The 26,630-nt window shown below is 44.3% G+C and overlaps 1 protein-coding gene across 19 annotated transcripts in view; it reads right to left on the reverse strand.

The window, feature by feature from the left end:
* Positions 1-26,630, reverse strand: part of banp (BTG3 associated nuclear protein) — a 376,487-nt gene that overhangs the window by 80,388 nt on the left and 269,469 nt on the right. For 4 of the 19 annotated variants that reach the window (XR_010976675.1, XR_010976677.1, XR_010976678.1 and 1 more), the window contains one exon: positions 11,574-11,703. The exons of 10 other annotated variants lie outside the window; for them this stretch is intronic. Coding sequence is in view for 2 of the 9 variants with exons in the window: in XM_068049292.1 (XP_067905393.1) it covers positions 16,854-16,983 (130 nt within the window). In the remaining 7 variants the exon portion in view is untranslated. Of the gene's footprint in view, positions 1-11,573; positions 11,704-16,822; positions 16,984-26,630 lie in introns of those variants that run through there. 5 more of the 19 variants (XR_010976672.1, XR_010976674.1, XR_010976673.1 and 2 more) reach the window with 2 other exon arrangements.

Genomic DNA, 26,630 nt, shown 5'->3' on the forward strand with positions numbered 1-26,630 from the left:
AAAAGCAGGAAACGGCACCAATACAGTCATCAATGTACAGGAGAAAGAGGTGAGGAAGGTACCTGAGTCGGCCTGGAACAAGGAATGTTCTACATATCCCGCTTTTGACTATTTCAATACTCTCCTGGCTGGCCTCCCATCTTCCACTCTAAATAAACTTGAGCTCATCCAAAACTCTATTGCCTGTATCCTAACTCGCACTACGTCACTGATCTACATTGGCTAGGGGTCTGCCAAGGCCTCAATTTTAAAACTCTCATCATTATTTTCAAATCCCTCCATGACCTCACCCCTTCCTACTGCTATAGCCTCTTCTGACCCTATAAGCCTTCGCGATACCAGCAGTTCTCCAATTCTGGCATCTTGCACATGCCTGATTTTAATCATTCCACATTTGGTAACTGTGCCTTCAGCTGCCCAGGCCCGAAACTCTGGAATTCGCTCCCTATTACATTCACTGTTTCTCTCTCCACAGATGTGCCTGATCTGCTGAGTATTTCCAGCATTTTCAATTTTTATTTCAATTCTAAAGAGGGTGCAGGAGCAGAGGGACCTGGGTGTATATGTGCATTAGTCACTGAAGATGGCAGGACAGGTTGTGAGAGCGGTTAATAAAGCATACAGTATCCTGGGCTTTATTAATAGGGGCATAGAGCATAAGAGCAAGGAGGTTATATAGAACTTGTATAAGATATTAGTTCGACCTCAGCTGGAGTACTGTGTCCAGTTCTGGGCGGCGGACTTTAGGAAAGAAGTGAAGGCATTCGAGAGAGTGCAGAAAAGATTCATGAGAGTGGTTCCAAGGAGAAGGAACTTTAATTATGAAGACAGATTGGAGAAGTTAGGACTGTTTTCCTTGGAGAAAAGAAGGCTGAGAGGAGATTTGATAGAGGCGTTCAAAATCATGAAGAGTCTGGAGAGATTAGATAGGGAGAAACTGTTCCGACTTGTGAAGGAGCAGGGCGACTGGGAAAGAACAAGAGGGCACAGATCTAAAGTAATTAGTAAAAGAAGCAAAAGTGACATGAGGAAAAACTTTTTCTCGCGAGTGGTTAAGATCTGGAATGCACTGCCTGAGAATGTGGTGCAGGCACAATTCAATTGAAAAGGGAATTGGACTGTTATATGAAAAGGAAGAATGTGCATGGTTATGGGGAGAAGGCAGGGGAATGGCGCTAAGTGAACTGCTCATTCAGAGAGCCGGTGCTAACACGATGGGCTGAATGGCCTCCTTCTGCGTTGTAACAATTCTGTGATTTCCAACATTCGTAGCAATTTGCTTTTGTGGGCTTGCTTTAATTATTTTGCTCCATCAAACTTAGCAATCACCTGGATCTTACAGCTTTTTCAATTAATGTAAAGCCCATCACAGAAACAGAACAGATCAAGGGACCAACAAAAGCAACTTCTTGAAGAACACTTCATCTTTTTGAAGGTAATGTACAAAGCACCTGCAGAAATTAATGGGCAAATGTTTACAGCTGTTGTCTAATCTAGTCTTTTCAAATTCTTAGTGAAACAATTTCAATACTGAGTAAAATTATAACTTATATAAAAGAATGGAGCCAAATTCTGCCCAGAATATATAAGGTATTCTTTTGAATTTATAACTTAGATCCAGAAAGTGAATGAAAAAAGATTAAGGGCTGTTATCAGAAAGGACAAATGAATATTTCAGACTTGACTTGTAATGTTTAATGGCAAAGACTTCAATGTGGATGACATAAATTCTTTAATGATTTATCTGAAATGTTTCAAATGATAAGCAACACAGAGTGAGTTGCCTCCATGTCTTAAAATACTGTGAAATAATAGGAGGCAAGCTCTATCTTGTAAATTACAAAAAGCAAGTTATGCATGGTCTAGATTTTGCAGTAATAATGGTGAGGCTATCAGTGCTCACGGTTATTATGGAGTAAATTAGATAGCAACTTCTGCAGTCCACAGATATGCAGTAAAATGTGGAATACGGGAAGCTGCTCTCCCAGTTGCCCTGCTCCTCCACGAGTTTCACTACGTCGGTACCTCACTGATAGATGTATTTCAATACAGAGTCTAGATGGGCCGTAAATTTGTGGTACTTACCCACCAGATACCACTAAACACGGCTGAAAAGGTTAGGGCTTGTCTGTGCAAGTATAAGTGAATATTTAAAGAGCATAAGTCTTAATTACTGCCAAACAACCTCTGTGGCATTGAAAATTACATTTTACAAGTGAAGACTTTCATTCCTTCAGATTTTAATTAGTTTTGACTTTTTTTAGATTAATAAAATAAAAAAATTCTCACTTTTTCTTCCTGCCACTTTTATTTCTCTCTCTTAATTCTATTTTTCTTTGCCTCGCTTTATTTTGCTTTTTGTACATGATTTTACAATGAATTAACTATTCTCACTTACACTTCCTGGTTTAGAATCTGTGGGGGCAAAATTGGATAGCTCCTGAAAACATGGGTGATTAAGTCTCTCTCCTTCCTTCCGATGCAAGCAGCATGCAAACTGCCTGCCCATTACCATGACTGTAGCATATAACCAGTGCTGTTGGGTGGCTGCATGCCCAAGTTTGAGCAAGGTTGGCATCACTTAAAGCTAGCTTCTCTACTTTAGCCGCCATGCACCTATTAAAGGGAAGGTGCATTCTGGTTGCAGCACATGATGAAAGTAACTGGGAAGAGTTTTGGAGCAACAAGAATACTGAATTTTGTTTTATTCATTCTTGGGATATGAGCGTCGCTGGCAAGGCCAGCATTTATTGCCCATCTCTAAGAGCCCTTGAGAAGGTGGTGGTGAGATGCCTTCTTGAACCACTGCAGTCCATGTGAAGTAGTTACACTCACAGTACTGTTAGGAAGGGAGTTCCAGGATTTTGACCCAGCGACAGTGAAGGAACGGTTATATAGTTTGAAGTCAGGATGATATGTGACTTGGAGGGGAACTTTCAGGTGGTGGTGTTCCCATGCATCTGCTACTCTTGTGGTGGTACAGGTGGCAGGTTTGAAAGGTGCTGGTGAACGAGCCTTGGCAAGTTGCTGCATTGCACCTTGCAGATGGCACATACTGCTGCCACTGTGCGACAGTGGTGGAGGAAGTAAATGTTTGAGGTGGTGGTTGAAGTGTTGATCAAGTGGACTGCTTTGCCTTGGATGGTGCTGAGCTTCCTGAGTGTTGTTGGAGCTGCAGTCATCCAGGCAAGTGGAGAGTATTCTATCACACTCCTGATTTGTAGATGGTGGACAGGCTTGAGGAGTCAGGAGGTGAGTTACTCTTTGCAGGATTTTACAGCCTCTAACCTGTTTTTGTAGCCACAGTATTTATATGGCTGGTCCAGTTAAACTTCCGGTCAATGGTAACCTCCTAGGATGTTGATTATAGTGATTCAGCAAGGTAATGATGGTGAACGTCAAGGGGTGATGGTTAGATATTCTCTTGTTGGAGATGGTCATTGCCCAGCACTTTTGTTATTTGCCACTTATCATCCCAAGCCTGAATGTTGCCCAGATCTTGCTGCATGCGGTGATGGACTGCTTCAGCATCTGAGGAGTTGCAAATGGTACTGTACACTGTACAATCATCAACAAACATACCCCACTTCTTCCCTGGTTGTTGCTGACTAAGTGCCATTTGATAGCACTGTTGATGACAACTTCGATCACTTTGCTGATGATTGAGAGTAGACTGATGGGGCAGTAATTGGCCAGATTGGATTTGTCCTACTTTGTGTGTACAGGACATACCTGGGCAATTTTCCACTTTGTCGGGTAGATGCCAGTGTTGCAGCTGTATGCAGCAGCTAGGCTAAGGTCGTGGGTAGTTCTGCAGCACAAGTCTTCAGTACTACAGCCGAGATGTTGTCAGGGCCCATAGCATTCAGTGCCTTCAGCCATTTCTTGATATCATATGGAGTGAATTGAATCATCTGAAGACTGGCATCTATGATGGTGGGGACCTCAAGAGGAGGTCAAGACAGATCATCCACCCGGCACTTCTGGCTGAAGATGGTTGCAAATGCTTTAGTCTTGTCTTTTGCACTGATGCGCTGGGCTCCGCATTGAGGATGGGCATCTTTCTGGAGCCTCCTCCTCCAGTTAGTTGTTTAATTGTCCACCACCATTCACGATCAGATACGGCAGGACTTTGATCACTTTGCCTTGTCTATCGCATGCTGCTTCTGCTGCTTATCATGCATGTAGTCCTGTTTTGCAGCTTCACCAGGTTGGGATTTTTTTTTTTTTTAGGTATGCCTGCTGCTGCTCCAGGCATGCGCTCCTACATTCCTCATTGAATCAGGGTTGGTCCCCTGGCTTACCCACTGTTTTTTTCAGGTTGTTTTTCTTCAGGTTTGCACTTGCTGCTGTTCAATATTCAGTATATTCACACCTAATCTGTACTAATGCTTTGTCTTTCAACACACCATTAACATATTGTTTGCCTTTGCTCCGTGACCTTTTGGTCAGCTATGTGGCCTGGTCCAATCTGCACCTTCTCCTTTGTTATCTCTTGCCCAACCCCCACCTCACTTGTTTATAATCTGTGACTTTTCTAATATTTGTCAGTTCCGAAGAAGGGTCGCTGACCCGAAACGTTAACTCTGCTTCTCTTTCCACAGATGCTGCCAGACCTGATGAGTGAATCCAGCATTTCTTGTTTTTGTTTCAGATTTCCAGCATCCGCAGTATTTTGCTTTTATTATATTGGTCCCCTGGCTTGATGGTAATAGTAAGTGAGCGAAATGCTGGGACATGAGGTGACAGATCGTGATGGAATAGAATTCTACTGCTGCTGATGGCCCAAAGTGCCTCATGAATGCGCAGTTTTGAGCTGCTAGATTTGTTCTGAGTCTGTCCCATTTAGCATGATGGTAGTGCCACACAACATGATGGTGGGTCCCCTCAGTGTGAAGACAAGACTTTGTCTCCACAAGTACTATGTGGTGGTCACTCCTACCAATACTGCCATGGACAAATGCATTGGTGACAGGTAGATTGGTGAAGTTGAGGTCAAGTAGGTTTTTCCCTTTTGTTGCTTCTCTTACTACCTGCGGCAGGTGCAGTCTGGCAGATATGTCCTTCAGGACTTGGCCAGCTCTGTCAGTAGTGGTGCCAGTAAGGCACTCTTCATGATGGACATTGAAGTCCCCACCCAGAGTACTGTGCCCTTGTTTCTTCCACGTGTGTTCAACATGGAGGAGCACTGATTCATCAGCTGAGGGAGGGCAACTGGTGGTAATTAGCAGGAGGTTTCCTTGCCCATGTTTGACCTGACAACATGAGACTTCATGGGGTCCAGAGTCAATGGTGAGGCCTCCCAAGGTCACTCCCTCCCAACTGTATACCACTGTGCCATCACCTCTGGAGTGCCTGTGCATCCAGTTGGATAGGATAGCCAGGGACGGTGATGGAGGAGTCTGGGATATTGGACATAAGGTACGATTTGGTGAGTATGACTATGTCAGCTCTCCCAATTTTGGCACAAGTCCCTAGATGTTTGTGAGGAGGATTTTGCAGGGTGTGCCTTTGTTGTTTTCAGTGCCTCAGTTGATGCCAGCTGGTCTGTCCATCCAGTTTCATTCATGTTCAACTTTTCTGCAGAGGTTTGATACAACTGAGTGGCTTCCTTGGCCATTTCAGAGGGTAGTTAAGAGTCCACCACATTGCTGTGGGTTTGAAATCACATGAAGGCCAGACTGGGTAAGGACAGCAGATTTCTTCCTCTGAAGGAGATTAGTGAACTAGGTCCACGGTCATTATGAATGAGATTAACATTTCATTCTAGATTTATCAATTAATTGAATTTAAACTGCCCCAGTTGCTGTGGTGTGATTTGAACACATGGCTCCAGAGCATTAGTCGGGCCTCTAGATTACTAGTCCAGCAACATTACCACTATGCTACTGTCCCCTTAGATAAAGGAGCAACAGGGTACAGAGCATGCTCCAAGGTTCTTCAACAAGCACTGCAGGCCTTGGTGCGGGAGATGGATGGGAGGATAAAGATCCTTTATCCACAGGGTAAAGGATGAATGGGGGAATTTTAAGTTGTCTAGTCTGATGCATGGGTTTTCAATGCTGGAAAGGAATATTGTTAAGGCCCATAACTTTCACTACACAGTGGGTACAGACATTTCTCAATATCATATGGAGTGAACTAAACTGTCTGCCATCATTGATGAGGGAGTCCTTGGAAGATTCATCAGATTATCCATTTTTTGGCTGAAGGCACTTGTAAACACTTCAGCCTTGTCTCTTGTACTCATGTGCTATGGTTGAGGATGAGGATGGCCGCCTCCAGGATTTCAATGCCTCCTTTTTATCTCAGTAACTAAATCTGGACACTACACAAGTTGCAGTCTGCTAACATACTCCATGAATTTGGTAATTCAGTTCAGCATCCTGTTCACTTTGTTGATGGCTTCTATGTAGTGATTGGAAATGTTAAGTTCCAAGTCTGTTCCCAGATCTCTTCAATCCTTCCCTTAGCTACCTTGCCAACATATGCATGCACTATCCATTTTTTCCCTCATGAAACCTTAGAGTAGGTTAGCATCCCATTCACCACACAGTGTACATACTTCTACAATGTCCATTGAACCAGTTAGTCTCCCTGCTGGATTTTTTAAAAATTCATTCAGAGGATGTGGGCATCGCCGGCCAGGCCAGCATTTATTGCCCATCCCTAATTGCCCTTGAGAAGGTGGTGGTGATCTGCCTTCTTGAACTGCTGCAGTCCATGTGAGGTAGGTACACCCACAGTGCTGTTAGGGAGTTCCAAGATTTTGACCAAGCCACAGTGAAGGAATGGCAATCTAGTTCCAATTGAGGATGGTGTGCAACTTGGAGGGGAACTTGCAGGTGGTGGTGTTCCCATGCATTTGCTGCCCTTGTCCTTCTAGTTGGTAGAGGTCGCGGGTTTGGAAGGTGCTGTCTAAGGAGCATTGGTGCTTTGCTGCTGTGCATCTTGTAGATGGAACACACTGCTGCCACTGTGCGTTGGTGCTGGAGGCATCGAATGTTTGCGGATGAGGTGTCAATCAAGCAGGCTGCTTTATCCTGGATGGTGTCGAGCTTCTCGAGTGTTGTTGGAGCTGCACCCGTCCAGGCAAGTGGAGAGTATTCCATCACACTCCTACCTTGTGCCTTGTAGAAGGTGGACAGGCTTTGGGGAGTCAGGTGGTGAGTTACTTGCTGCAGGATTTCTAGCCTCTTACCTGCTCTTGTAGCCACGGTATTTATATGGCTACTCCAGTTCAGTTTCTGGTCAATGGCAGCCTCTAGGATGTTGATAGTGGGAGATTCAGCGATGGTAATGCCATTGAAGGTCAAGGGGAGATGGCTAGATGCTCTCTTGTTGGAGATGGTCATTGCCCGGCACTTGTGTGGCTTGAATGTTACTTGCCACTTATCAGCCCAAGCCTGGATATTGTTCAGGTCTTGCTGCATTTCTACATGGACTGCTTTAGTATCTGAGGAGTCACAAATGGTGCTGAACATTGTATAATCCTCAGCGAACATCCCCACTTCAGACCTTATGATTGAAGAAAGGTCATTGATGAAGCAGCTGAAGATGGTTGGGCCTAGGACACTACCCTGAGGAACTCCTGCAGTGATGGCCTGGAGCTCAGATGATTGACCTCCAACAACCACCACCATCTTTCTTTGCACTAAGTATGACTCCAACCAGCGAGGAGTTTTCCCCCGATTCCCATTGACCTCAGTTTTGCTAGGGCTCCTTGATGCCGTACTCGGTCAAATGCTGCCTCGATGTCAAGGGTAGTCACTCGCACCTCACCTCTTGAGTTCAGCTCTTTTGTCCATGTTTGAACCAAAGCTGTAATGAGGTCAGGAGCTTGGTGGCCCTGGCGGAACCCAAACTAAGCTTCACTGAGCAGGTTATTGCTAAGCAAGGGCTGCTTGATGGCACTGTTGATGAGAGCTTCCATCACTTTACTGATGATTGAGAGTGGACTGATGGGGCAGTAATTGGCTGGGTTGGACTTGTCCTGCTTTTTGTGTACAGGATAGACCTGGGATATTTTCCACATTGCAGGATAGATGCCAGTTTGTAGCTGTACTGGAACAGCTCGGCTAGGGGCGTGGCTAGTTCTGGAGCACAGGTCTTTAGTACTATTGCCGGAATATTTTCCGGGCCCATAGCCTTTGCAGTATCCAGTGCCCAGTGGTTTCTTGATATCACACAGAGTCAATCGAACTGGCTGAAGTCTGGCATCTGTGATGCTGGGGACTTCAGGAGGAGGCCATGATGGATCATCAACTCGGCACTTCTGGCTGAAGATTGTTGCAAATACTTCAGTCTTATCTTTTGCACTGATGTGCTGGGATTCCCCTTCTGAGGATGGGGATATTTGTGGAGCCACCTTCTCCAGTTAGTTGTTTAACTGTCCACCACCATTCATGGCTGGATGTGGCAGGACTGCAGAGCCTAGATCTGATCCGTTGGTTATGGGATCGGTTAGCTCTGTCTATCGCATGCTGTTTATGCAGTTTGGCACCGAAGTAGTCCTGTGTTGTAGCTTCACCAGGTTGACACCTCATTTTGAGGTATGCCTGGTGCTGCTCCTGGCATGCCCTCCTGCACTCTTCATTGAATCAGGGTTGGTCTCCTGGCTTGATGGTAATGGTAGAGTGGGGGATATGCTGGGCCATGAGATTACAGATTCTGGTTGAGTACAATTCTGCTGCTGGTGATGGCCCACAACGCCTCATGGATGCCCAGTTTTGCATAGCTAGATCTGTTTGAAATCTATCCCATTTAGCATGGTGGTAGTGCCACACAACACAATGGAGGGTATCCTCAATGTGAAGATGGAACTTTGTCTCCACAATGACTGTGCGGTGGTCACTCCTACCAATACGGTCATGGACAGATGCAAATGCAGCAGGCAGATTGGTGAGGACGAAATCAAGTCTGTTTTTCCCTCTTGTTAGTTCCCTCACCACCTGCTGCATACCCAGTCCAGTAGCTATGTTCTTTGGCCAGCTCGGTCAGTAGTGCTGCTACCGAGCCACTCTTGGTGACAGACATTGAAGTCCCCCACCCAGAGTACATTCTGTGCCCTTGCCATCCTCAGTGCTTCCTCCAAGTGGTGTTCAACACGGTGGAGTACTGACTCCAGCTGAGGGAGAGCGGTAGGTGGTAACTAGCAGGTTTCCTTGCCCATGTTTGACCTAATGTTATGAGACTTCACGGGGTCCGCAGTCGATGTCGAGGACTCCCAGGGTAACTCCCTCCCGACTGTATACCACTGTGCCGCCATCCCTGCTAGGTCTGTCCTGCTAGTGGGCCAGGGGACGGACATACCCGGGGATGGTGATGGCAGTGTCTTGGACATTGTCTGTAATTATGATTCCGTGAGTATGACTATGTCAGGCTCTTGCTTGACTCGTCTGTGGGACAGCTCTCCCAACTTTGGCACAAGCCCCCAGATGTTAGTAAGGAGGACTTTGCAGGGTCGACAGGGCTGGGTTTGCCATTATCTTTTCCAGTGCCTAGGTCGATGTCGGATGGTCCATCCGGTTTCATTCTTTTTTTATTGACTTTGTAGCAGTTAGATACAACTGAGTGGCTTGCTAGTCCATTTCAGAGGGCATGCAAGAGTCAACCACATTGTTGTGGGTCTGGAGTCACATGTAGGCCAGACCAGGTAAGGACAGCATATTTCCTTCCCTAAAGGACATTAGTGAAGCAGATAGGTTTTTACAACAATTGACAATGGTTTTTAATTCCAGATTTATTAACTGAATTCAAATTCCACTTTCTGCTGTGGTGAGAGTCGAACCCATGTCCCCAGAGCAATACCCTGAGTCTCTGGGTTACTAGTCCAGTAACAATACCACTACGCCACCTCCTCCCCTTGGATAATGGTAGAAAAGTAAAAGATGTCCCAGTCCCAAAGGTTACAGATTCACACTCTATTTCAGCTCTCACTGTGCCCATCTACTCTACTCCCAATCAATGTTTTGCATGTCCTGCCCAACCACTCTGCTCTTCTGTGTTCCATTCCCTACCATTCTCCAGCCTGTGCCCTGGACTACGTGTGCTTAATACTGGAGTAGATCTATCTTTATTGGCTGAAAATAATATGGATGCATTTTTTAGAAGTCCACATGGCAATATGACCCAAGGGGCTGAATTTTATTTGGGCACTGCGCTCCGCGGCAGTGCCCTTTGAACTTGGCGGGGTGACCGCATTCAGCAGCTGCCGCAGAGCCCCCGCGATACTGTGCACAGGGGCTTATTAGCATCACTGCGCCAAACTAGCCCCACCATATTGCGTGGGGAGGGGGGACATCTGGCACAGTGAGGAATCATTTGACAGCTGTGCAGCAGGTTCTGGGGCCTTAGTTAAAGCGCCCCAGCACCTGCTTCCTGACAACTGTCAAAGAAATACTTACCTCACTGTTGAAGAGTGGGGCTGCAGTCAATCAGGCCATGATGTGCTGTACCTCATAGATCAATGAAAACTGATGCCTTCATTTTGATCTTTTCCTCTTGTGCTGTATTTATAGTACTTTCTGATTAAGCAGTTCCATTGCAGATCCACTTGTAAACTGCAAGCTCTCCAGATTATAAGTAACAGTATAAATGGAATATTCCATTTTTAAAAGTATTCATTCCAGCATAGTTATAAGAAATAGCCTGTTGAATGTAAGCTTTGTCTTTTAATGTGCAATTTACACTGACAACCAGATTGATGTGAAGAACCACAGAACGTGGTGTTGATGGTCTTTAAATTATTAGGAGGGATGAAGCAACTTCAAGCTTAATATGTAGTGCAACTAAACTTGAATGTTTTTGCCAATTTCATCACACTGCCAGTCAGTAAATTGCAGTACATGTTCAGTCAGCTGGGTCTCGATCTTGGGGTAAAGACAAATGAAACTGAACGACAAGGAAGTATACATTAGTTTGAAAGTGATTTCAGTGTTGAGAATATCATTTTATAATAGCTTCAGGCTGGAATGTAATTATTCATACATGCTTATATAGATTGCACATTTACTACTTGGAATGCCACATGTGAGTTAAGAGAGAGTGAAGTTTACACTGTCATGGTCTCTGACTTTCCCCCTCCCTGATTGTTTAGGCCTATACGTTCTGTGTATAATTCTTATATTTTCATGTGTTCTAAAATGAAACAGATGCATTCTCTTGTATAAATTATATCATGAGGTTGGTACAGATCTAGATCTTACAAAATATTTTGGAATAAGCTGTAAACACTTAGCTGTTTAAGTGTTAAAGTGCTTTTCAGGACTCTGTGGCCCTCTGGGAATAGAAATAGCTAATAGATGCAGATGATTCTGGAAATTTCCCAACTCTTGATAACATGGTATCTGCAAGCCTTTTACTTATTTGTGAGACCCCTGCATATCCCCCCTCCCTTCCAGTATGCAGAGTGAGACCCTTAAGTATCCCCCCGCCTCCTCCCTTCCAGTATGCGCTGTGAGACCTGAGTATTCCCCCCTTCCCTTCCAATATGCAGAGTGAGACCCCTGAGTATCCCCCCCCTCCCACTTCCCTCCAGTATGCAGAGCGACACCCCTGAAAACGGAACTTACCTTCTGTAGCGAAACCTTCTGCTTCTCATGACGTGTCTGTTTTTCTGTTCGGGAACGGGGCGGCAAGTGATGGCTGCCCGTTCAAAGTTCAATCCAGAAGTGCAGAGCGAGAGGCGGAGGGCTGCATAATCTGCAGAGGTAAGTACCGTTTTACATATTGTCATTGAGGTGCTGCTGGTAATTTGCGGCGGGCCCTTCGCCATCGTGGGTCGAGGCGGGCCTCTCCCCACAGAATTTTACCGGCTCCCACGCCGCGACTCGCGGCATTGAGGGGCTGGTAAAATTCAGCCCAAGGTTTCTGAAAAGTACATCAGATCATCTAACAAATTAACATGTTGCAGCTTTTATAAAATGGTACATTGCACCACAATTATTGGAAGACATGGAAAGTTTACAGTATTGAAATGCTGATGGCTTTCTTTAAAAAAAATGTTGTGCTTCTGATTGTACGGTGACTGGAATTGAATTGGTTAAGAAGGAAAACCCATAACATTTCATAGGCATTGTTTTAATGATACAATGTAATATGGAGTGTGTGATTCATTGTGGCTTGGAACAACATCAGTACAGCATTAAACTCAGAACTTTGGCAGCAGTAAGCCTTGTGAAAAAGGTCTATATTTCCACTGTATGAATGCTCTCTGTCAAAAAGGTAACTGGTGAAGACAGTTCCCAGTTCTCAATTTCAATTAATTCCCCTTCTCCAAGCATACCAATAATTAACAATATTGAGGCCTTATGACACTGTTCACTTATTTGTCTATAAATACTAACTTTTGTTCTTATTAACATAATAAAAATGTTTCATCTGATTCTAATCAGGCTTCATGAGTGACTTCCTTTCAGTAGATTTTGGTTGGTTTTATTTTAACTCTGAACAGGCTAGAAACTGCTATCTGCAAACAGTGATCTATCACCCTAGTAATTTTAAAATATTTTTACAGAATTGGTTTCAGTCATTATGAGTCACTGTCTAGGTTTATTATGAAAATCATATTTTCAAAATGAAAACCATTAGTGCGTCTGATTTGCAAGTGTAAATGGTCAGAAATCACAAATTTATTTTCTCAATAACTTCAATTACTTCTCATAGATTTTTGATTTCTTTTGAAAACAGATGTACAGGAAATCATGTTTGCATGTCGACTTATGTCCCTATTTTCACAAATGACTTCCTGTCATCAGATTTTGAGTCTCTTGAAAAGGAAGTTTGTTTGGAGCTATGTGTACATATCTTTGGGCATCCGTGAACAACAATTGTCAAAATTGGCATTGTGCGAGTTTTAAATATGTTGCACTTGTTGGACTCGGATTTCTGTTAAAAAATATAAGCATTTATGCAAATCAATTTTAATGCAACTTAAATCAATGTCTCTAAACACTAAAATACAAGGTTTTTAAAGCAGCCTTTCTATTAAAAAGGGATAGAGAGCATTGCAAGTTCTGAAAATAGAATAAAAGCATACTTCTTAGATGAATATGTACACCACATAAAATTCTTAGTGCTACAGTCCTGTAAAACTGATATCCAGATTATGCTGTACCAAGCAGTGTAGCCTGAGGAGCATTTTACAGGATGGTGCACGTGGCCTGCTAGTTATGCGATGCCTACGCAACAAAATGAAGCATTTTTGCCTCTTTTAGATTACTAATTTGGATGCTTTATTAACGAAATAAGTGCAAGAGGTTAAAAATAATGGCCAACATAGAAAATGGCTAATCTTCTCAGAAAGCTTTTAGGGTTGTTTATAAAGGCCCCATTTTGGTGTAAACAAGGTGGTAAGTGACCCAACACAATTTTCAGGTTATTACCACCTTGTTTACACCAAAAATGAGAGAAATTGGAAGTGGGAAGCCAAATTGATCCCAATCCAAAAGAGAAAAGATTTCAATACAGGTGTTTTTATTGTTGTGTGTGCTAGAATACTAACATGTCTGTGACTGAAGTGAGTAGCTCCCCAAGCCAGGGGGATGTAACTTGGGATAAGTTAAAACCACTGCCTATGGAGGAGTTGAGGAAAATGGCTGAACAGTGTGGGATCACTGTAAGTGGCAAGGCTAGGAACTCTTAACTCCTAAGACTAGTGGCCAACCATTTTTCCCTTGAACCTGAAGAAGCAGAAACAAGGTTAGAAATAGACTCCAACAGGGTATTGCTCGCAAAGATACAATTGGAACAGAGGAAACATGAATCAGAAAACAGGGAAAGAGAAAAAGAGAGAAAGGAGAGAGATAAAGAGCCTTCCAGAAGGAACCTGAAGATAAAGAGAGGAGAACGAGAAAGAGAAAGAACCTTCCAGAAAGAATGTGAAGAGAGAGAGCTGAAGTGGCTTGTGTTAACTAGAGGGCAACAGAGTAACCCCAGTGAAAGCATGGCCAATATGGAGGAGTGTAATTCAGGGCTGGGTACAAAATTGTTAAAACTTTCCCAACTGACCCCAAAATTCAATGAGGGAGACGTGGAAGCGTTTTTTGTGTCTTTTGAAAAACTGGCAAGACAGTTAAAGTGGCCAGCTGAGGCTTGGACTCTACTGATACAGAGCAAATGAATAGGAAAAGCCCATGAGGTTTATTCCATGTTACCTGATAAAATTTCATCAGATTATGAGCTGACAAAAAATGCTATCTCGGGGCATATGAGTTAGTACCGGAAGCCTATCACCAAAAGTTTAGAACCCTCAAGAAGCAAGCTGATTAAACTTACCAGGAGTTTGAGAGAAATAAACAGCTGGCTTTTGACTAGTGGCTGAGGGCACTTAAAGTGCAGCTCAGCTATGAAAATCTCAGGGAAGTAATTTTGCACGAGGAATTTAAAAACTTTATCCCACTCTCCATAAAGATACATGTAGAGGAACAGAAGGTTCATAGAGCCCGACAAGCCGCAGTGCTGGCTGATGAGTTTGCTCTCATTTATAAGTTGGTTTCCCAGGGAAAACCTTTCCTAATCAACCCCACAAGTCCGAAAAGGACAAAGGGTGGGAAGGTGATAGAAGCCAAAGCAGTCCTGGGAGGGAAAGAAAAGCATGAGACATAGGGGGGCCCTCCTCCAGCCAAAAAGGTGCTGTAAGTAGGAGTGAGACCCAGAGACCTGTGTTCTTCCATTGTAATAAAGCAGGACATTTAAGAGCTGATTGCTGGAAACTAAAGGGAAAACCTATAGGGTTGATCAGGTCACACCCTGATGGAAAGCACAGCAGGACAAGCTGTGGCTTTAACTGCAGTCACAGTGAGACACAGGAAGCCTATGGCTGCAAGTGCAGGAAAATTTAACAGGATTCCTGAAGGTTATCAGGGTTTTGTGTCTGAAGGGAGAGTAACCCCATACCCCTCAAGTGGGGCAAGCAAGCCCATAGTAATTCTCAGGGACACAGGGACCACTAGATCCCTTTTACTGGGAAAAGGCCTGACCTTTCCCCCAAAGAATGCAGTAAACACCAGAATGGTGGTGAATGGTATTGGAGGGCAGTGTATGCCTGTACCTTAACGCCGGGTGCACTTGGAGTGTGACCTAGTTTTGGGACTAGTGACCTTAGGGATTATCCCTAGTTTGCCTGTGGAAGGGGTTGGCCTGCTCCTTGATAATGATCTGGCAGGGACGAAGGAGATAGCTTCCCCAGTAGTGAATGAGAGACTGCAGGAGGTCAGAGAGACAGGGCAGTGGCAGGAGATGGTCCCCTGCAGTTTCCCTGCATGTGTAATGAATCAGGCCATAATCAAACCAGTTCCCCCAGAGGAGACTGAATTGGCACTGCAGGAAGATGACCAGAGGTCTGTCTGTCTGAGGCTTTCTTTGGAAAGTTAGGAGATGCAGGGAATGAATTAAATGAATCTTCGCTAGCTGAGTTTCAGTGAGCTGACCCAGTACTGACAGAGTTAGCACCGGCTGCCCAGGCTGAAATTGAAGCAGAAAGAGTCCCTGATTTCTACTATTTAAAGAATGAGGTACTGATGAGGAAATGGAGTTCTCCTCACAGACCTGAGAGCAAGGAATGGACAGTAGTTCACCAGTTAGTAGTGCCGCAGAGGTACTGGAGAGAAATAGTAAGAATAGCCCACGACACTACAGTGGCTGTACATGTTGGTATATGAAAAACCAAAGCCCGCATAAGACAGCAGTTTGACTGGCCAAAACTCCACAAAGATGTGGTGGAGTACTGTAGGAGTTGTCACATGCGCCAGGTTGAGGGGAAACCCCAACTGACAGTGAAATCTGCACCCCTAAGACCCGTCTCAGTGTTTGGAGGACCCTCCAGCAGAGGGTTGGTGAACTGTAAGGGACATCTGCCAAGAACAAAAGGGGACAGACGGGCACAAAGCTGGCAAAAGGTTAGAAAAAAAGGGGATAAAGGGACCAAGAGGGCAGGTTAAAAGAAGTCCGGGAGGAATCCCAAATAGAAACCCTTACTGTCCGGTCAGCCAACACTGAAATATTTGAAAGGTTGGACCCCACAGCCTCCTATGTAAATGCAAACACTAGAAGCGCCCCACCAGAGTTGCTAACAGCATTTACAGGAAATTGCAGAGACAAAGAAAGTCCTCAAGAGGGTAGAGAAACAGTGAGGGTGATGCCTCACCTAGTCGATGTGCCACAGGGGAGTGCAGTAGAATCTGGGCAAATACCTGCAAGCAGGAGTGCCCCAGAGGACAAAGGGAAGATTAGCAAAGAATCATCCCCCACAGTCAGGAAAAAAGGGAACCAGCCATCCCCGAAGGTGAAAAGCCCTTGCATGACTCATCAAAGCATTGAAAGAGAGTTCTGAGTGGAATCGCCACTGCCGCCATCCCTGAGCAGAACTCCAACCTAAGGGTAATTAAATCTAACTCTCCCCCTGCAGCCCTCAACAAGAACAAAAGACACCCTTGGCATTCCTGGAAATGTGCAAACTGAAAAACTTCCCGAAAAACCACATATTTATTGGGATGCCAAAGAGGGCAGTTTAAAGCAGCACTGCTACCAAGAAAAGACAGGCTATAACAAATGTTAGGATTTCTGAATGAATGAACAAGATGCATGTTTTCCTGTACTTATCTTCTCTCTAACCACTTTTAATAAAATGCTCTTTTAAACAGTGCTCAGAGAGACAAAAGAATTGCTCACTGATTCAATTAACAGAGATTGGGCTGGCCAATGGTGAACCACATATTGTCGGGTTGGGAGACAGCACCACTCCCGCCCCCCGCCCCCCCCTCCAAGCACTTTGGAATCCACAAAAGACGCAGGAGAGTTTGTTGAAAAAAACATGACTAACCTGCTGGCCAACTTGGAGGTTTGAATTGTGTTCACAGGGCAGGTTGGACAGACAGCAGATTGTAACTGAACCTGGAACAATGACAGCCTCTCTCCTGGCTGGCTCTCTCTCTCACAAGCCTCCGGACCCACTGAAGACACGTAAACCTCGAAAGAGGACTCCTACATCGAAACAAGATAAAGTGTGGACTGGTCCCCAACGAACAGCAAGACTTACCGGCAACATCAAAGTCAAAGGACTGTAACTACAATCCAGATACTGCCTCAAACGTTTCCCCTTTATTCCTTCTACTGTTTCTGTCTCTATCTGCGTGTCTGTCCATCGCGTATGCATGCTCGCATTGTTGCGTCGCGTATTCGTAGTCGTTAACTGAAATGGAGTTTAAGATTAATAAACTTCCACCTTTCTTGTTTAAATCTAAGAAAACCTATTTGAATTCTTTGCCTTGTAATTGGAAAGCAGTGAACAAGGATTCACTGAGGGGGGGAGCTGAAAATACGATGTTTTTAAAAATTAAACCTTGAACCCCTAGACCCTTCTCATCTGGTCATAACACTACTCAGTCACTCACTGAAAGCAATCTGTCCAAGGACATACCGCTATTTCCATTGCAGGCACCATATTGGAAATATTGTCCTCTTGGTGGACTGCTATGCTGTCAGTTGTTGGCCCAAATCATTACAGGCGACAGACATGGAAGTATTTATCTCTGAAATGGATCCCTCAGTTATTTCCAGCCTCTCTCAAGTTGTCTATTCCTTGGTGTTACCACAGGGAGCATAACTAGAACAATGACGTTAATGCTCACCTAACGTCAGCTACTTTTTCATTGTAATGGGCTGAGTGACATGCCACATAAGTCAGCAATGCTCTGAACTCACAAACTCACAAACTGCTGGCCCTGTGGAATCAGCCCAAAATGTAAACAGATTCCACACCACTAGGAGTAAAGACTATTGCAGAATTACTACTACTCGAAATAACTAATAATACAAATGTAGCATTAATTGATAAACCTCAGATAAACTTAACAAGCCAAAGGAGTCAGACTGAGATTTTCCCTTTGTGAATGTAACATGTTACACAAAAGCAGGCCAATAAAATGCTGGCACAGATTACTGAAATAAAGCCATGTACAACAACCAAATTGTAAAAAAGGACTATTCTGTGAATGGACTTTCCAACAATTTATTTTTCTTTTGTTTTTTTTCTCTCAGTGTAGCTGAAATCCATTATTGTATTTTTGGCTCAGCACTGCTGAAAAAGTTTGAATGATATATTCAAAAAATCCTGGAGTTACGACACATAAACACACACAGCAGTAAACTACTACAAGTACAATTTATTTAATTTTCCTTTTAATAAATACCACTCAAAATTTGATCACCTTGATCCACATATGCTGGGGTTATAATAGGAGCATGTAACCAATAAAAAAGGAAGAGTATGGATCAGGACCTATGTTGGACTTCTAGAGTTATACAGCACAGAAACAGGCCCATCGTGTCTGTGCCGGCCATCAAGCACCTATCTATTCTAATCCCATTTTCCAGCACTTGGCCCGTAGCCTTGTATGCTATGGTGTTTCAAGTGCTCATCTAAATACTTCTTAAATGTTGTGAGGGTACCTGCCTCTACCACCCCTTCAGGCAGTGTGTTCTAGATTCCAACCACCCTCTGGGGGAAAATTTTTTTCCTCAAATCTCCTCTAAACCTCCTGCCCCTTACCTTAAAGCTATGCCCCCTGGTTATTGATACCTCTGCTAAGGGAAAAAGTTTCTTCCTATCTACCCTGTCTATGCCCCTCATAACTTTGTATACCTCAATCATCTCCGAAAATTAGTAATGACTGAAATGATTTTTTTAACATCTTACATTTAATTCAAAATGCAATGGCAAATAAAGTATTAGAATTCTAGTTTTATGTACATAAGAGCCTATATTTTCAGACCAAGTGTGTCCATTATTTGGGGCATAAAGTGGTGTTCCTGACAAAATAATTGGCTGGCATTCCATAAAGCGAGATAGATCACGGTCTACTTTGCCCTATTACAATTCTCTGATCATGTTTTAAAGTGGAAGCACCTATGAGGTTATGGACAGATGAATATAAAGTTGTGCATTATGAAGTGATGGAGTTACATATATGATTTTCTGTCATTTCCACACATTTAACACTGTTACTTTTGTCTGCCCAGAAAAGTAGGCATTTTGGGTTGTTGGACGCTGTGGCCAATATGGAAATCAGTTGAAAGAAACTAGTACTAAGATTGCAATATTGCAAGAACATTCCTGAATTTCTTAGTTTTTTTTCCTGCTCCACATTTGTTCGAGGAGTCTTTATGATTCTGGGTGTGGTGTTGCACTTTACTGTATCTGCTACCTTACTGCCACAATGGATTTCCAACTGGGAATTACCTTATATATTTCTGACTTTTGGAGGAAGAGGAGAAACAACAGAAACATGACAGATAAGGCAGGCTTCATCTGAGCTGGTCAACAACCACCAGCTGGTACCCCCACACCAGAATAGGCATGTCTAGGTAAATATATCTCCATTTGTCCCTGGAGCAGTTCTGCAGAATCTTTGGGCTGAATTTTTCCAGCTTGCCACTGAAATCGGCGGCGAGCTTCCAAAACGGCGGGGCACACGCACAAGATGTGTGCCGCGGAGCCGCCGCAATATTTAGCGCAGTGGCTCATTTAAATGGATGTGCAGGGGGCGGGCGTCCATCCCTCTTCCGGCAGCTGTCATAAGATCTATTTTTAAGGCAGTCCGTGATCCCTGAAAAGTAACTCTTTAGGTGGCTCCTGAGAGGCTTGTTCCACGGTTTACGATACCAGCTTAACACATATGTAATGAAGTGCCTCTACCTGTTATCATGGAATAAATTAGTTCAGCAGCAAACACAAGTAACTGGATTGATCTGGGGCACCCTTCAATACAGCCCAGAATAGGTTCTAAAGATTGTTGCTATGTGCTGTGTGCTGCAGAACATTTTCCTGCAATGCAGCATCATCATGGAGGCAATGTATGAGGAAGCCCCCTAAGTGAAGAAGGGGACCACTAAGAAAAGCTTCAGCAACAAAAGCCAACAGAAAAGAACCCTGTGCACTTGTCACACAGAAGACCTTTACTGAACCTGAGATATATCAGCACTGGATTAACAGGCCTGCCTATATTTCTCCATGTCCACTGCACACATGGTGCTGAAGTTTTTGGAGACGGTGGGAGCCCTGACACCAGGCCTAAAAGGCGAGGGGGCCCCGCCTCCACCCTTTGGAGGCCCCCCAACTGGCTCTATTTAACAGTGCTTGGGAAATTAACCACCCGGCACTGTGGTCCCCCTCCCTTTAAGGATGGGGATCTCGCTCTCAGGAGCAGCCGGCAGCACCATGGGGAACAGTGGCCACTCTGGTACTACAAGAGGCCCGGGACCAGGACCATTGCTGAATCCTGGACCCAAGGTAAGCATGGCAGAGTTGCCGGGGCCAGTGCTGCAGGCCCCAGCGAGTGGGGGGGGTGATGGGAGAAGGGTGAGTGTTGAAAGTGGGGGGTGGGGTGGGGGGTAGTGTTCGCGGAGGATAGCCTTTTCTACAGATTGCCCATGGAGGAGGCCCACCCCCAAGCCCACAGGGAGGCTGTCTTGTTTAACTGGGCAACCTCCCAATGTGGCGGAGGCGCCACCCCTCCCCCCCAACCACCCCACTCCCCGTCACTGGTAAAATCACCAGCCACGGCAGGAAGAGGCCTTTTTGTGGCTATTAATAGGCCAATTAAGGACCTCAAATGGCTTCTGGGCAGGAAGGCCGCCTACGGCCTTTCCCAACCCCAACAAAATCAGATGGCGATGGGAAGAAAATGGGCACTCCACTCTACGCCTTCAATCACTATTTTATGGGTCCCCCTGCCTCCCATGCCATCTCTCAAGGGTCCATAAAATTCTAGCCATACTCTCTGTTACAGTGCATTCCATTTTTGACAAAACTCAGCAATCTGTCATTTGTGTCACCTTGTCTCCAAACCTTGGCAAGAACACTCCGTACAAATAGCAAATGCAGTGCACCCATATTTTTAACTCCAAACATTATGAGTGCATGCATGTTCCCACTCGCACCCATAAATGAGCCTACAGTTTTCTATTACCACACTTCACCTTCTTTACAACATGGAAAATAAGTCCCAAGCATACTATTTCAGACTCTGCAGTGCTCATAATCAAGGCTGCTACACAGAAACATCATCCTTTTAAAACCAGGACCCAAGAGATTCACATCCCTGGGTTGGTCAATCAGAAGCTATCTCGACAGCAAATTCCTCCTCCTTTGCCTTCACCAGTTGATCCTTATGCTGTGCTGTTACACGCATTCGCCTTTTGCTGACACACTAGTCCCCAAGGATAGGTGTTTAAACTGGTATGTGGGAAGAGAGAGAGTCATACAATGTGGTCTGAAATGATGATAGGGCTGCATCTACCTGGCCAGTTCTTCTTCCACAGACAAATGTAGACAGAGAAAAGAGGAAAACATTACAATGTTGTTCTGATGAGATGACTTCAAATGTAACTTACAGTAATGATGATATGGTACAGGGCTTCATCATTAGCAAATGGAAATTTGGGTGGACTCTGACATATGGTGGACAAGTAGAGATGGTAGTGAAGGAGCATTCGCAGATTCACAATGGCACGCTGAATGCGATGTTCTCGGTACTGGTCACTTACTGTTGTCATGCAGGCCCCACCTCCCAAGAATGAGGCATATTAATCTCGCCACATGCGCATTGATTTTTAAATTGTTACTGGAGTAAAGAAAGAACTTTGTTTTTAAAAGATAGCAACACCAGACGCTTGACTGGAAAGACATTTGCATATTTACAGACAGCGTTTAAAAGATACAAAAGACCATTCCTGATGCATTCAATCCACAATGGACTTTTGATTACCGGATGTTGAAGGTGGAGGAGTTAGCATTCCAGGTTGACTGCTAAGGTGTCCCAATACACAGAAGAGACCTGATCAAACCAGTTGGTCACATGACCATCTGCTGGCCAACTAGGGGAGTTCTAAATTGGAGAAACAGTGTTTGAAGGCAGAAAGCTGTTTGCTCCTGGACTGAAAAGACCTCTCGTGGCTGGCTTGCCGCAGCCTCTCCTGTCTGCTCTCATCTCTCTCACCAGCTTCAGAATCCACTGAAGACCATCCAAGAGAGAAAAGTCTCCGGCAGTGAACAAAGTTTGAGAAAAATACTGGGCCCCAACGAAAAGCAAGATCTACCTACAAGCAAGGACTACTGCAAGCTCGAAGCACAGTAACAAAAACCCTTCCTCAGAGATTGCCTCAAACTGTTCCATTTTATCTTTTCTTCTGCTCTTTTCTGTCTCTATTTGCATGTGCATATCGCGTATGCATGCTTTATTTTTTTTATTTATTTAGAGATACAGCACTGAAACAGGTCCTTCGGCCCACCGAGTCTGTGCCGACCAAGAACCACCCATTTATACTAACCCTACAGTAATCCCATATTCCCTACCACCTACCTACACTAGGGGCAATTTACAATGGCCAATTTACCTATCACCTGCAAGTCTTTGGCGGTGGGAGGAAACCGGAGCACCCGACGAATACCCACGCGGTCACACGGAGAACTTGCAAACTCCGCACAGGCAGTACCCAGAATTGAACCCGGGTCCCTGGAGCTGTGAGGCTGCAGTGCTAACCACTTCTAATCATCTTCCAAAATTCTATAGATTCAGGAACGGTTCCTGCAGATTGGAAGGTAGCAACTGTCACCCCACTATTTAAGAAGGGAGGGAGAGAGAAAACAGGGAACTGCAGACCTGTTAGCCTTACATCAGTAGTAGGGAAAATGTTAGAATCTATTCTAAAGGATGTGATAAATGGACACTTGGATAATAATGATCTGATTGGGCATAATCAACATGAATTTATGAATGGGAAACCATGTTTGACAAACATGGAGTTTTTTGAGGATGTTACTAACAGAATTCATAAAGGAGAGTCGGTGGACATAGTATACTTGGATTTTCAGAAGGTTGGTTAGCAAAGTTAAAGCACGTGGGATAGGAGGTAATATACTGGCATGGCTTAAGGATTGGTTAACTGGCAGAAAGCAGAGAGTAGGAATAAACAGGTCATTCTCGCATTGGCAGGCTGTGACTAGTCAGCGCGCAAGGATCAGTACTTGGGCCCCAGCTGTTCACAATATATATCAATGATTTGGATGTGGGGACCAAATGTAATATTTCTAAGTTCGCAGGTGACACAAAACTTGGTGGGAGTGTGTGGTGTGAGGATGATGAAAAGCGGCTTCAAGGGGATTTGGACAGATTAATGAGTGGGCAAGAACGTGGCAGATGGAATATAATGTGGAAAAATGTGAAGTCACCCATTTTGGTAGGAGGAACAGATGTGCAGAGTATTTCTTAAATGGTAAGAGATTAGAAAGTGTAGAGGTAAAAAGGCACCTGGGTGTACTTGTCAATAAGTCACTGAAAGCTAACATGCAGGTTCAGCAAGCAATTAGGAAGGTTAATGGTATGCTGGCCTTTATTGCAAGAGGATTTGAGTACAGGAGTAGTGAAGTCCTGATTCCATTGTCTAGAACCTTGGTGAGATCGCGGCTGGAATACTGTGTGCAGTTTTGGTCCCCTGACCTTCGAAAGGATATTATTGCCATAGAGGGAGTGCAATGAAGGTTCACCAGACTTGTTCCCAGGATGGCAGGACTGTCCTATGAAGAGAGATTGGGTAAACTGGACCTGTATTCTCCAGAGTTTCGAAGAATGAGAGGTGATCTCATTGAAACCTACAAAATACTTAAAGGGATAGACAGGGTAGATGCAGGTAATATGTTTCCCCTGGTTGGGGAGTCTAGAACCAGGGACACAATTTCAAAATAAGGGGGAAGCCACTTAGGACACAGATGAGGAGAAATGTCTTTACTCGGAGGGTTGTGAATCTTTGGAATTCTCTACCCCAGACGGCTGTGGAAACTCAGTCATTGAGTTTGGGTCCCATCAGGCCCACTCAGTTCCTGACCTCATTACAGCCTTGGTTCCAACATGAACAAAAGAGCCGAACTCAAGTGGTGAGGTGAGAGTGACTGTCCTTGACATCAAGGCAGTATTTAACCGAGTATATGGAAAATGGGATTAGAATAGATCGGTGCTTGATGGCTGGCACAGACACGATGGGCCGAAGGCTTGTTTCTGTGCTGTTCTGTTTCTGACTCTATAGCATCAAGGAGCCCTAGCAAAACTGCAGTCAATGGGAATCGGGGGAAAACTCTCCGCTGGTTGGAGTCATACCTGGGACAAAGGAAGATGGTTGTGATTGTCAGAGGTCAATCATCTCAGCTCCAGGACATCACTGCAGGAGTTCCTCAGGTTAGTGTCCTTGACCCAACCATCTTCAGCTGCTTCATCAATGACCTTCCTTCCATCATAAGGTCAGAAGTGGGATGTTCGCTGATGATTGCACAACGTTCAGCACCATTCACGATCCCTCAGATACTAAAGCAATCCGTGTAGAAATGCAGCAAGACCTGGACAATATCCAGGCTTGGGCTGATAAGTGGAAAATAACATTCGCGCCACATAAGTGGCGAGCAATGACTATCTCAAACAAGAGAGAATCTAACCATCTCCCCTTGATGTTCAATGGCATTATGATCACTGAATCCCCCACATCAACATCCTGGGGATTACCATTGACCAGAAACTGAACGGGAATAGCCATATAAATACCGTGGCTGCAAGAGCAGGTCAGAGGCTAGGAATCCTGTGGTGAGTAACTCATCTCCTGACTCCCCAAAGCCTGTCCACCTTCTACAAGGCACAAGTCAGGAGTGTGATGGAATACTCTCCACTTGCCTGGATGGGTGTGACTTCGACAATACTCAAGAAGCTCAACAGCATCCACGATAAAGCAGCCTGCTTGATTGGCACCTCATCCACAATCATTCACTGCCTCCACCACCGATGCACAGTGGCAGCAGTGTGTACCATCTACAAGATGCACTTCAACAATGCACCAAGGCTCCTTAGACAGCACCTTCCAAACCCGTGACCTCTCCCACATAGGACAAAGGCAGCAGATGCATCGGAACAGCACCACCTGCAAATTCCCCTCCAAGCCACATACAATCCTGACTTGGAACTATATCACCGTTCCTTCACTGTCGCTGGATCAAAATCCTGGAACTTCCTTCTGAAGAGCAATGTGGATGTACCTACCCCACATGGACTGCCGCAGTTCGAGGCAGCGGCTCACCAGCACCCTCTCAAGGACAATCAGGGATGGGCAATAAATGCTGTCCTAGCCAGCGACACCCACATCCCATTAAAGAATTTAAAAAAACAGTATTTCTTGGATGCCCATCAGTAAAGAAATTGCTTTTCGATTGCACAATGTCAATTATAACCCACAGGACATCAGCAATAAACCTGGATGTTTTGCACCTGCTGTGCACTGTGTCACAAATTTGCTTATGCCACAGTTGCCTATACCCACCTTGTACTAACTGCAATGCTTACATGTCAAAGACACTGGTTATAGATTGGTTCAATAATTTTATAGCAGGTTATATGTGTTGTACATTATTACTAACACATGAGGTCTTAGAGTAAAATAGCACAGAAGTACAAAGTGTATAGAAAAAGTTATAATTAACTTATTTAATCCATGTTCAGAGCACTCAATAACTTTAGAGCAGTGACTTGTTTTGGCTCTGCGCCCAGGCCCATTGGATTGCACAGGCACAACAAAATATTGGAAAATCCTGCCTGATCTTTTTCCATTTATATGAATCCTATTTCTTTTAAATTTTTCATTTTGTTGTGTTACGGCGACCATGTGTGTTTACTTCTTAACACAGTTGTTACTGTAATTAGTTTGATTTTAGACCAACACTTCCATCCCAGGATTTTATTAAAACTCAGAAAAATTGTGAAACTGAGGGAGAAAAGTAAAAACTCATTAACAGTGTTAAAATTGACTATTCATAGCAACACAAATATTAGGAAGATGCACTCTTACAAGAATATCTCACAGTGACAACACCTCACCATATCTGCCTTGATGTAGGGTAAAGGCCTGCTCGGGTCTGCAAAAAAAAAAAACCCGACCTGAGCCCGAGTCCTTCCATTTTTTCCCGTGTCTGACCCGAACATCAGTTAACTTACCTTCCATTTTTCACTTTGTTGCTGATCTGCACTGTAACAAAATAACTGTAACAAAACTACCTTTCTAGACAAAAAATTAAATTAACATTGGAGCGTGTCTGACCCAACCCGATCCCGAATGCCGGACCCGGAAATGCAACCCGACCCGACCCAAACCAGACATATGTCATTGGGTCCCGTCGGGTTCGGGTCAGGTAGCAGGCCTTTAATGTAGGGCCTCTGTGTATCAAAATGCTTAAATTCAAATGTTAAAAAAAGCTCGAGGAATTATACTTGTTGAATCTGCCTGGCCTAAGAATTGTAACTAGATTGACACAAATGGGTGAAATAAGCACCATTTTCATAAAATCATAGAACGATACTGCAAAGAAGAGGGCCATTCAGTCCATCATGCCTGTGCAATTACTCCTAATGTTTTTTCTCTATCATCCTATATATTTTCCCCTTCAACTATTTATCAAATTTTCTTTTGAGTGTTACTGTTGAATCTGTTTCCACCACACCTTCCGGCAGTGCATTTGCTATGTAAAAAATGTTTCCTCATGTCGCTTCTGGTTCTTTTGCCGATCACCTTAAATCTGTGACTTCTGGTTACCAAGCCTT

Source organism: Heterodontus francisci, chromosome 17, assembly GCF_036365525.1.
Source record: "Heterodontus francisci isolate sHetFra1 chromosome 17, sHetFra1.hap1, whole genome shotgun sequence".
NCBI lineage: Eukaryota > Metazoa > Chordata > Chondrichthyes > Heterodontiformes > Heterodontidae > Heterodontus > Heterodontus francisci.